At 44.9% G+C, this 13022-nt stretch overlaps 1 protein-coding gene across 2 annotated transcripts in view; it reads left to right on the plus strand.

The window, feature by feature from the left end:
* The window catches only part of LOC138282757 (fibrocystin-L-like), a 735329-nt gene that overhangs the window by 16132 nt on the left and 706175 nt on the right, over positions 1-13022 (plus strand). For both annotated transcript variants that reach the window (XM_069220628.1, XM_069220629.1), the window contains exon 2: positions 9553-9670. In XM_069220628.1, coding sequence (XP_069076729.1) covers positions 9589-9670 — 82 coding nt within the window. In that variant the 5' untranslated portion in view covers positions 9553-9588. The remainder of the gene's footprint in view (positions 1-9552; positions 9671-13022) is intronic.

Raw genomic sequence — 13022 nt, forward strand, 5'->3', positions numbered from 1 at the left:
GCAGTATTCTGGCAGAGTGCACAGTAGGTCACAGCAGCAGGCAGTCCTCTGACACTCCTTCCGCAGGTTCAGTACTGAACTCAAGAGTGGGTCAGAGAGCCCTGACTTTATACCCTGGTGCCATGCTTCTGGAACCTGGGAGACGCTTCTAGAAGGGTTCTTTGAAGTTCCAGGAGTTTCCTGACTCCCGTGCCGTGGCTCCTAGCTGGCTGCACTGACAATACAGACTCATTAAGCCTATTGTGTGGAGGCAGAGCACAGCCTATTTAGGTGCAAGTTGGGCTATGCTTAGGTCCACCCTCCCCTCCATCAAGTAATTTAATGGCCCATTCAGACACTGCTAATCATGCTATTGTGTGACTGACTTGGTGAATTCACAAAGTCTCAACTGTCAGTTACAGCCAGTCATGTGACCTAAGGCAGACTGCAGGCACAGTGGGCCAAGGGCAGGAAATTGCCAGTGTTCTAAAAGTGGCATTTTGAAACTTGTAATGATAAACCCAACTTTACCTTAAAGACGATTTATAATGAGAAGTTCATAAATACCAATCATGATATATCTACCACCTCTGATTTAGGAATGACAGTATTTGAAATATAATAAGTAATCCCCAATGTTATCCTATGGGAGGGGTAGGGCTCACAGTACTGAAAAATGAATTTGGGAGTTTTTAACTACTAGGCCATGTAAAACTGAAGGTACTTGCCTTACTTTAAATTACACAGCACCCTGCACCCTGCACTATAGGCTACCTAGGGTCTAGCTTAGCAGTGACATGTGTAATAAAAGGGAGTTTACAGCTTGGCAAGGGGTTTTTAAATGTCAAGTTGACATGGCAGTGGGACATTGCCTTCAAGCTGCAATGGCAAGTCTGGGACAAGTTCCAAGGCGCTACTTAAGTGGGTAGCACAACAAATGCTGCAGGCCTACTGGTAACATTTAATATACAGGCCCTGGGAATATGGTATATCACTCTACAAGTGACTTACATGTGAATTAAGAATGCCAGTCATGTGTATGTAAATCAACCATGTTTTGGAGAGAGCACAAGTACCTTAGCACTTTTTGGCAGCGGTAAAGTGCACCGAGTCCTGAGGCCAACAAGCAAGAGAATCAGCAAAAGGTAGGAGGAGAAAGGCAAAATGTTTGGGGGGTGACCCTGTAGAGAGAGCCATTTCCAACATCCTTCTTAAACGTATGTGTTGCACAAGCTATTTACTCAGCTATGAGGCCTGTCATCCAATCCAATTCTAGGTGCAGGAAGGACTGTATTTCTGTGCTGTTTTAGCCTATGGTGCAGAGGCATATCCAAATAAATTCTCAAAGTAGTTGTATACTGAGCTTGCTCAGAATCTTATTCAGGTTAATTAATTCCACCTCACCTCACAAGACCAAATTAGATTGGACTAACCAAGCAAACCCTGGGAAGGAAGCTTGTCTTGTCCACATCTGGCACCAAACTAGAAATTAAGAGTACCATACTGATTCTCTGTTTTTTTAGTTGTTTGGCTGGAGGGCCTGCCCCCAAAGACCTGTGTTTCCCATACTCATGTGTTAACATCATTAGATATGCAGGAGTTGTGGCAAATTGAACTGACACATCATATTTAAAAAGGTACTGGCAAAATATCTAAAAGACAAGCTATGCTGACTAGAACTAATTTATTTTGTTCAATGTTCAACATGTTGAGCTAGTGCTTACCACCGACTCCTGCACTAAGCTGCAGAGGTATCTGTTGGACCCGCCTTCCAATATTTTGTAAATCTAGGTTTTCTCATTTGGGGAACAAGTCCTGGTGCAGCCTAAAAAATTATAGAAATGTTAAGAGAACTGCAGGTGTAGTCATCTGAATAATCTACTTGACCTAACTGTAATGCACTTGACCAGTAAATTGGTCTCAAGTTGTGTGATCCTAGGCAAATATTTTATTTTACCAAGTTGCCTTTTTCTACATTGTCACGAGGCACCGCCCGTCCTCTAGGACGGAGGGGCCACCCCCCCCACCTTTTGCCCCTCATGAATAGTGCCTGTCAGGCTGAGCAAAAGTCAGCCTGACAGACACACTTCATGTTCAGCACAGGCAGCCAGGAGCGAGACATGCACGATTTGCGCAGACTCCTGGCTGCCTGAGCTGAACTTTGCTGGGCTGAAGAGATCATAGCTCCTATGGGCGTGGCCTCCTCAGCTCAGCAAAGGTGCCTCAAGGCCCTCCTCCTCGGTGACGAGGGAAGCGTCACCCATTGACTCCGACCTGGGCGCTTCAGGTTTAATCTCTGAAGTGCCCAGGGTGAGTGTCAATCAGTAACACCTCGTCACAGAGTGGGGTGGGATCAGCAGTCTCACTGACCCCATCCCACTCTGTGATGAAGTTGGGACTGCTGCCTTAAAGGAAGGCAGCAGTCCCAACCCTCCTGGGACCTCCGAGCTGAAGGTAAGTGTGTGTGTGTTTTTTTTTTTAATGAATGTTTGGTGCCTGCGTGTATGTTTGAGTGTTGATGAGTGTTGTGAATGGCTGTGCGTGCATGTGTGAATGAATGAGCGTGAGTGTGCTTTCCACCTACCCCCCTCCCTCCTAAAATTGCCAGTCACCACTGATTATCACATATGTGAGTGCTTTCAAATATGTGAGGTCTCCATGTCTGCTGCACAAAAAACTACTTTGTTTGATTCACTAGACTAAACCTTTGCTCCATGTATAATAGGAATCTATCCTACATATAGTATACACATGATTCTTTATTTGCCTCTTAGGCCCAGATTTATACTTTTTGATGCAAAACTGCGCAAATGCAGTTTTGTGTCAAAAAGTATAGCGCTGGCTTGCGCCATTCCAGGACTCCAGCCAGGCACCAAGTTTATAGAATGGCACAATCTGGCGCAAAGGGTGGGCTAACGCCATGTAAATGACATTAGCCGGGTTGGGGTGGCGGTATGAGAGAAGGGTATTTTGCAGCAAAAAATGACTTTAGGCTGGTTAGAGTAAAAAAAGACGACTCTAACTAGCCTAGCGTCATTTCCTGATGCAAAGCCATTCATACCACATGACTCCTGACTTATAAAATACAGTAGTCATGCTCACCAACCCAACGGCCAGCACAGGGGATAATGGTCCCCTGTGCATGGCAATTGCACCCAATGCCATGTATGGGGGACCATTTCAGGGCCCCAATGGCACTTAAAACAAAATCTAAAATACTTACCTCTACTTACCTCTAGTTACCTAGGATGGGGTCCTCCATCCTGTGGTGTCCCTCTGGTGTGAGTGGGGGTGTTCCTGGGGCTTGGGGATGGCACCTGTGGGCTCTTTCCATGGTGTTTAACCATGGAAATGGGTCCACAGATCCCCTAACGCCTGCCCAGACCCAGGGGTTAAATGATGGTGCTAAGCAGGCTTAGCACCATTATTTAGGCCGCCTCCCGTGCACTATTTTTGCATGGGAGGATAAATAAGGCGCAAGGGCCTTAGAGTCATTTTTTGGAAGGGAACTTCTTCCTTGAATCTCATTGACGCAAGGTAGTTTCACACATCCAAAAAATGACTTTAACTCCAATATTTTGGCACTAGACTTGTTTAATGGCAAAATATAAATAAGGAGTTAAGTTTGCGCTGAACTAGCGTAAAAAAATGTACGCTAATTCAGCGCAAACAGAGTATAAATCTGGGCCTTAGTTTATTAATAACATTGTCATCAGGGAAGAGTCAGGAATGCTTCTCAGTTCATGTTTAAAAACTATCACTTTGAATAAATATTTAAAAGCATGATGTTGCAGCACACTGTCATTTACAGGCAGCACATTTTCGATTGAGATGGCCACAATAACATGCAGTTTTATTGATAAAACAGTGCAGAATTCATACAATAATGTGTGGAAAATGGTTTCAGAAAAAATAGTTATCATTTACATTAAGCACATCATCCCTGGTGAAGAGGCAGATCACTTTCACACCATCAATCGAATCTGGTCTTCCTTAGTTATAATTCTGGAGTTCATAAATCAGTGCATGAAACGGATAAATGTATCATCTTATGTGGAGCAGAAAAGTCTAAAATGTTAGTTTTTTATGAAAAATGTGGGCAAGTAACATTGATCAAAACACAATATAATGTGTTGTTATAACTGGAGATGGGTTTCCCTTTAAGATAATTTGGGGAGAACCAGTGAATGGTCCATTTTATTGCTTGTAAGGCAAGACAGCTTAAAATATTAGGAATTAAACACCATTTTACCAAAGACTTGTAGTTTCTCTCCAAGATTTTCTTACCAAAAAAGGTGTGGTGCATATAAAGCATTAGAGGCAGTAGCAGTAATCTTAGGGTTTCAGAAAAAAAGGATAACATTGATTATTTTAAAGCACCCATAGAAATAGAATATTCTTACTTCGAAAGGAGATACATTCTAGGCCGGATTAAGTCACTTGCCAGGCCACAATATAATTAAGATTACCCCTGACATGTGATTAACTCCCCCCACTTTTTGCTCCCTTTAGAATTACTAGATTCTGGTTTTTGATTCTGACAGTGAACTGAGTCCTGCTAATTAGACCTCAGCTGCAGTGCTCTTTCACTTCAAACAAGTAAAGTCTGATTGCAACCCAATTGGCATGTACTTTAGCACCCCTGTAAGTCCCTAGTAAATGGTATCATTGGTACCTTGGGGATGGGTGCAAAAGAGGGTCCCTAAGGGCTGCAGCACATTTTGTGCCACCCTCAGGGACCCACAAACAAATTACACACAAACTGCCTTAGTAGGTTGCATGACATGGTGCAAACCATGTTTGAAAACAGGATAGGGCACACTCCTGTGTGCCATGCCAAAAACACTGCATGGGCTATATGTAAGTCACCCCTACAGCAGGCCTTGGAGCCCTAAGGCAGGGTGCATTGTAGCACATGTGAGGACATATCTGCATATGCAGATATGCCCCTGTGATGTCTAGTTTCTTTGCTAGATATTACAAGTGGGCAGTGAAGCCATCTTAATGTATGTACTGGGCACTGGTCAAAATCAGTTACCCACCCACATACTGGGTTCACTGAAACCCATTGTGTTTGGTATCAAATGCCTCGTCTTAATAAATCTGTACTGATGCCAGTACTAGATGTATTATGACAGACATCCAGAGGGCACTTTAGAGGTGCCCCCTGAAATCTTACTAGTTCTCTTGTGTACTGGCTGACTGGTCTTGTCCAGCTTGGCACCCCAGACGCATTTCTGAGCCCCTGCAGGTGGGAGCGCATGCTCTCAGGAGGTCAGGAACAATGCTTGCTCAGGCAGGAATTGTTATCACCTCATCAAGCAGGAAGGCTAGTAAATCAGCATATGAAGGCCAAAGGCTTCAGAGCCTCTGCCGCCTTTGATATGCGACCCTGGCTTCCTCCAGACCTGGAGAATGCCACCCCCTGCTCTGAGGCCCATTTGGCACCAGGACAGGTGGCCAATTAGATAGTCAGGAGACTTGTTACACTATCAGGCTAATAACATTGCTAAGTGGGCTACGTGAAGTGAACACAAAAGAAATAATTCCACCATCTTGTGTGTAGTGAAATTAGGAGCTCTAAGAAAGGGTTATGCCCACTTCATGCAGGAAATGGTCATATAGGGAGTTTAGTGACCTCAGAGGTAAATAGCCCATTGGCTACTACCTTACACTCCCCTTAACACACCTAAATGTAGTATTTAGGTGGCCCCCTTAAAGCAGGAAAATAGATCAAGTCAAGACTTTGACTACTGGAAACAGAGGAAGAAAGTAGAAAGACCTAAGAGAGTGAGAACTGAAGACCTGCACGAAAGATTGGTGCTAATCACTTCCAGGCTGCTTGCACTTCGACAATCGCTGGGACTGACTTTGCAAAGAGCTGAAAAACATCCCCCAACCCCTAAAGGACTGCCCGGGACCTCAAACTCTGGGAAAGTTCTTCCACTGTGTAGTATAACTACTTTCCTCCATCTGCAGGCACCAAACGCAGCTGTCTGGTACACCATGTTGCTGATTATTGGGCCCACCGAGGGAGCCAGGAAGAGGTCACCGAGGGTTTTGGAGGTCAGCCCTGTCTTCCCAGAGAATCTTGAGAAGCTGACCCCTCCAGGAGCCCCCAAGCATAACTATCCTAGGTACCAGAGCAGTTGCATTAGCCAAGGCTTGTTTGTCGAGTCTAGACACCAACACTGAGGAAGACTGACCTGCATTTCGAGGGACTTCAGGAGAGTGAGACCCACATTGAGTGTGGCCCAGATGTCGTGTTTGCCCCTTTTCTGCTGAAACAATGACAACAGTAAGAGTGTCTGACCGCCGTGACCCACTGGCCAAAACACCTATGCCCCCGAGCCCCACAACCCAAGTTCCCAGGAAGCAAATGTGCCTATGTGGCCCAAAGACCTTAAATAGCTCACACTTCTCCCTTTAGGTTTGGCCAGACTGGCCCCCAGTCCTTGCTAGCAGCCTCTTCTGCAGAAGACCAATAACCGTGAGAGCCTCAGTCAGCACAACCCCACTTGGCAAATCACTGCTTCACCCAAGCTCGCCAGCCTGAGTACGAGTGAACCAACAGTGTCTCTAGCCCCCAGAAACCCTCAAGACCTGAGCCCCCTTTTGGGTTCAACCAGACTGCCCCCCCAGTCTTTGCTTGCAACCTCTTTTTCCAGGTACCATTCCTCATTGACAATAACTGGTAGTGTTTGAGTCTACCACCATGAGAAGCACCTCAGCACCCAGACACCCCAATCCACCATCAGCTGATGCATTCTTAGACCTTGGTCCATACTTACCATAAGTCCTAAAGAACAGCCCTGGAAGTCGATTGTATATGACCCTATGCAGTGAATGTTTCTCTCATAGGATAACAGTACTGATTTTGAGGCTCATGCCTCAAATCTACACTATTTCCAATTTGATGTAAAAACCTAATTCTGAAAGTACTTACCCAATTCTGATGATCCTGGTGATTAAAAGTGCATAAAAATTTGTGTTATGTTTATAAATTGACGTTGGATGTCTTCTTTAAGTGTGTGGCACCCTTACTGACTCTATGTGCAATGAATGCCTACCTTTCCCCTTTGATTAGCCTAAGCTGCTCGATCACCCTACCACAAAATAGTGGACTTGGGATTATTAAAGAAAGCCCCTGTACATCAATAAGGGTCCTCCTGGCTATTTGTATTATGTATCCCTTTAGATGCACTACATAAATAGGTAGCTTCATACATTGATTTGAAATATTTTTATGAGTCTGCCATTTATTTTCATGTGTAGGGCTAGAAAGCAGAAAAAACAGCCTATATTTTTTCTAATTCATGACAAAGTTGAAAGGTACACACATACATCTCTTCAAAGGTGCTCTTGAGTTGTCTGTAGTATTCCCAAAGGATCTATAAACCAAACAGGTGACATCTGACAGGTTGAAAAAAAATGCAGAGAATTTTACAAAATATATTCAGGTATCAACTCCAGGGGCCTCATTACGACCTTGGTGGAGGGAGTTACTCCATCCCAAACATGACGGATATCCCACCCGCCATATTGCAAGTTCCATTATATCCTATGGAACTTGTAAAACAGTGGCTGGGCTATCCATCACTTTTGGGACAGAGTAATACCCTCCACCAAGGTCATAATCGAGCCCTAGGTCCTTCTGGAGAAAAAATAGTTTACATTTATCTCTGAAAATCAAACCCATCTTTTAATGCTGTACAGATTAAAGGGCCTCATTATAAATTTGGCGGTCTGACTATCGGGCCGCCATATTATGACGTTCCTGTGGGGCTGGTGGGACAGTCAGAGCAGCTTCATTGGCTCTAAAAGAGAGCCGAGGCCAATGCCAGCTGCACTAACTGTGCTGCTAGCACAGTCGGAATGCGCATTGTCTGCCATGGCATTCCAACTGTGCAGACAGACGGGCCTCTGCACTGCCCATGACGTGGCTACTTACAGCTCCGTCTTTGCGTTTCCTCTGGCCTTTTCATGGTGGGTTCCCTGCCATGAAAAGTCTGACAGAAAGGCAAGTCATGATCATGTTTTGCTTCAATAATGACCGAGCTGAAACACTCATGCACTGACAAAAATCTCTGGATTGCGCTTCTTAGTCCAAAGAAGACATTTATTATTTCACTATGCAAGGTTCCTAAAAGGAGATTAGCATGCTGAAAGCACATGTTCAAAAATGGTCACAGCAATGAAATGAAAGAATTTACAAATGATTCTCCACTGCAATATACACAGCAAATATATGTATCTATATTATAATGCAAAGCAAATAATGAATTAAAAAATATACATCACCATGAGAAAAGGGCATCACTGCTTCATCTCCCTCCTATTGAGCATCAGATCGCCAGATCCCAGAATTGATCGAGGAGAGAGAGATCAATTATCCTCACTAGAAAGATGGCACACTCCAGCATCCTGGATGTGCCTGAGATCTGCAAACACTCTCTGTCTGCGGTCCATCTGGTCTCTGCCTCTTATACTTTGAACAAACAAGAGATGAAAAGTCTACAACCTCCCTCTCCCTGCAGAAGTTTATTTATTTAAAAAAATGCTGATTGCTTTAGGCCAGCTGTGAAAATAACACGTCGGGACTTGGCCACAATCCCAAGGTGCCAATTCAAAACAAGACCGTCCCTGCCGTCTGAGTCCATTCTTTTCAGCCTAAGCCCTTGGGGGGAAAAACACGAAGAATAAAAACATGAGCACAGTACAACATGGAAAACTATTTGCAGCTTTTAACGTGGCAGTGGCTATTGCTAAAATAAAGTCAATAGGCAAAATTAAGCTGATGGTCACTAATGTGATGGTGTAATGCTAGGCTAAGTGCAACATGGAGTCAGTGGTCAAAACACACATATCATTACAGATCAGCACAACATTGCTGACATCAGTGCCGCCGTCCTGGAACACAGCTTTTGCCCCTGCGAATGTGCCAGGATCCACAATCCTGGCGGATTACGGTGGTTTCGTGGTGCTCCAACCTCCAGCATCGTAATCTGGTGGACGCACCCACAAGGTTGCAGCGGTCAGACTCCCACCACAGGTACGGCGGTCTTAGGACCGCCGTACTCATTGTAAGGCCCAAAGTCTGATACAGAAGATGCTGCCTCACCTGAGGTTGAGAGTGCCCATCCTTGCGAGTAGCTAAAGAACCGATGGGATTTGTTCTGGCAACAAAGTGTTTTTACTTCAGCTCTCATAGAAGGGAGGCGATAAGCAGAGAGAAACATTAAAAAAAGAACACACAAAAGGAGATTTCTCCTGAATGTGCTTTGGGAGGGCCAGGGTGCCTATCTCTGTCGTTCTCTCTCTATTGTATTTTCTCTCTATTTATCTCAGGAATTGCATGGCTTTCTCCTCCTCTATCCTTTGGTGTGTGTCCTTCTGCAATGCTGTCTCTCCTCTTTCATATTCACTTTTAGTGTTTTTGTCCCTTACTTGCATATTCACATCTATATTGTCTCTATTTATGTTCCTATGTATTTTTCCAATTTCCTTCTCTGGGCCATGTAGGGTTAGAAGTATTACCTGTTTAATGACAGCTGTTTTTGCTTCCTCTTGTAGGTGCTGGCTGTAGCCCACCTTCGGGCCCCAGATGAGATGGGTCCGACCATGGCCATCCTACACAATTTGTACCCCTACCTCCTCTGGGTCCTGCTGACCACCACCCTCACACCAGCAGGTATGCACTCCATTGCTCCCAGCTAAGATTGGTTTATACAAGTAGATCTACATGCACACATACATACACAGCCATACACTAACCTGTGGCAATCACCATCCTGGGGTGTGGCTTCCATGTTTATAGTCCAATCAGTGGCGTATTGAAACTGGGTTCCCCCTGCACAGAACAAGGAGGGAGGCCCCTCTGTACTCATTCAGGCAAAGTGCTGTGCCGAGGGGTCCCCCTAGAGCTCAGAGGCCCCCTGCACCATGGGAGCTATGGGGGCCTTTGTACGCCACCATGTCCAATTGCATTTACAGATGACTGGTGACAGGGAATTGGACTTTGGCTCTAAGGTGTTCGCTTACATCTCCTTAGGTTGATGCTGTTTTATTTTTGTTTCATTACATTTTGTATGTGCTTGCACGATGTTTCTTACAATGTTGTTTGTCTATTCGGAGGCACTGGTCTGGTACATTCTCATTATGTAAGGAAAGGGACAATGAAGTGCAGTTGCTCAACACCCTTTGGATTGATAGGGCTTTAGCCTCTCTCCCCTGTCAGTCCCTATGGACTGGGTTGAGCTTGTCAGTCACACCGCCAGGTGCCATCTCACCTACGGAGCTGTTCTGACTCATCCTCTAGAGGCCGTTTACAGCCCATCCACCTTTCATTGTCTCTTTGAATGGCTTCTTGATCTCCTTGCAGCCCCTGATCTTTCTGCCTAATCGAGATATCTGCATACAACAAAGCACGCTAAATGTAGTGTGTGAAATCGGCAGGTCATAACACAACAAAAAATGCAAGTTTAAAAGCTGTATACAGGAATTTTGCCTTCTCAATGAAAGTTTTACAAAACAGGTATGACATTTTAATGTAATTCTATAGCTCAAAGCCATTTGTTTTATTGTATCAGTACTGTGAGACCATACATAACATGGATCTCTTTTTAAATGAAAAGAAATGTTGCATGTTGACTTACAATTATTTAAGACTGTTCTATCAGCCTTTCTCTTGATGCATGTGTGTTTGTGTGAATGCTTACTAGAGATGGACCAATTAACAGGGAGAGCAGAACCAAATGGGAGTCAAGGACCTGGCTCAGATCTTAGAGCCTGTAGATGAGCAGAGCCCTTAAAATATGTGTTATGTAAACTTATAAAACAAATCACATAAAATATTACAAAGTCTCCTTAAAGTTCAAAAACTGTATTTCCTTAACAAGTGAAAGCTTTGACATTATTAATTCACCTTATAGCACTGCACTCAGAAGTATTTATTAAAATTCATAGTATTGTACTACTGCGAGTCTGAACTCACATATTTGAAAGTGCTTTCATATGAGTTAATGAAGAAAAAAGAGAGATTTTGTGAAATAAAATATTTTCCTAAGATAACACAGTTTAAGCAGGGAAGTCACAAACTATCCAGGCTTTCTGGTTTTACTCAGTACAAATCAGAACCTCTCCCCCCAGGATATTGCGGGATGGATAAGCAAATTAGGTGGCACAAATAAGCACATTTTCCAGCACTGTTATGCAAATTTTATGGAATTTTTGTGGCAATTTATTTTGCTAAAAAATAAATGCCCGTGGACAGCGGGTCCCTAATCATTAAAAAACATGAGTGCCCCCAGGGCATTTGATAAGCCCTAACCATTAAAACAAACAATGCCCCGAGGACATACCGCATTCCCTGTGGGCCCCTAATCATATACAAAAAAAAAAATAATGCCCCTGTGCCCACCGCATATCCTGTGGGCCCAAAACTTGATAAAAATGAATGACCCCCAGGTGCCCTGTGGGTGGTGAGCTCAGAGGGCATTCATTTTTATCAAGGTTTGGGCCCACACCTCACATGGCGGGCCCAGGGGACATTTAGGGGCTCATTCTGAGCCCGGCGGGCGCCGCCCGCCTGGAGGGAGCCGCCAAATGACCGCACCGCGGTCATAAGACCGCGGCGGCCATTCAGACATTTCCTCTGGGCCGGCGGGCGCTCTCCAAAAGAGCGCCCGCCGGCCCAGAGGAAATGCCCCTGCAACGAGGACGCCGGCTCAGAATTGAGCCGGCGTAGTTGCAGGGGTGCGACGGGTGCAGTTTGCACCCGTCGCGTATTTCAGTGTCTGCATTGCAGACACTGAAATACACAGTGGGGCCCTCTTACGGGGGCCCCTGCAGTGCCCATGCCATTGGCATGGGCACTGCAGGGGCCCCCAGGGGCCCCGCAGCACCCCCTACCGCCATCCTGTTCCTGGCGGGAGACCCGCCAGGAACAGGATGGCGGTAGGGGGTGTCAGAATCCCCATGGCTGCGGAGCGCGCTCCACAGCCATGGAGGATTCCCCCGAGCAGCGGGAAGTCGGCGGGAGACCGCCGACTTTCCGCTTCTGACCGCGGCTGAACCGCCGCGGTCAGAATGCTCGTGGGAGCACCGCCAGCCTGTTGGCAGTGCTCCCGTGGTCGGTGGCCCTGGCGGCCACCGGCCGCCAGGGTCAGAATGACCCCCTTATTTTTTAAATGATTAGGGTCCACAGTATGATGTGTGGGGGACCGGCCCAAAAAAAAAAAAAAAAACCACCCCCTAGGCAGAGACGTTCTAAGGCATGGGCAGGGGAGCTCGGGATAGAGCTGGCTCTGTTCTGCAGAGAGTCTTTGCTTGATGGCCTTGAATAGTTCTTAAACAAATTGTTTTAAATGTAATTTCCTTTAATGTATTTTTAATGTGGGTGGTGTGTGAGAGTCTATTACATACATTGTGCACAGAAATGTTGTGATGTTTCATACAGCATCCATAAAAAAAGTTTCTTTTAGATCAAAACTGGACCTCACATATGAGAAAAGGGTGGGTGTCACTGAGATTTTGAAGTAATATTAGTGAGCTGCTGTTGAGTTACAATATTGAAAACACACACCAGTAGTATCCTTGAATATTATATGTAAACACAATTTGTAACAGTGTGCTGTGCACTGTCAGTGACTTGCCGAAGGGGGCATGAAAGAACTGAAATTTGCCCTGACTTCAAAGCCTAACAGAAACCTGCTTAGCAATAATGTGCAGGCGGTATTTCCAGGTTACTATCAGTCCCGCTAGATGAGTTTATGCACACAGTGGCAATACATACAATCTTTTGTTTATGGATAACCCACTCAAAGGTAGCACTAAGAAATAGGGACATGTGGTTTAAAATATTTAATTCAAAGTTCTCAATCTCCAACATAAAATATCTATGGTAACCCTACAGAATGAAAACAAAAAACAGACATATAACTGTCAAGAACACAAAATAACCTCTTCTAATATTTTAGTAAGTTTATGACATCCTACCACTATGTGCTATTCGTTAGGGCTTCACTAAACCTTAGCCAAAGCAT

The sequence above is a fragment of the Pleurodeles waltl genome, chromosome 2_2 (assembly GCF_031143425.1).
Source record: "Pleurodeles waltl isolate 20211129_DDA chromosome 2_2, aPleWal1.hap1.20221129, whole genome shotgun sequence".
Lineage (NCBI taxonomy): Eukaryota > Metazoa > Chordata > Amphibia > Caudata > Salamandridae > Pleurodeles > Pleurodeles waltl.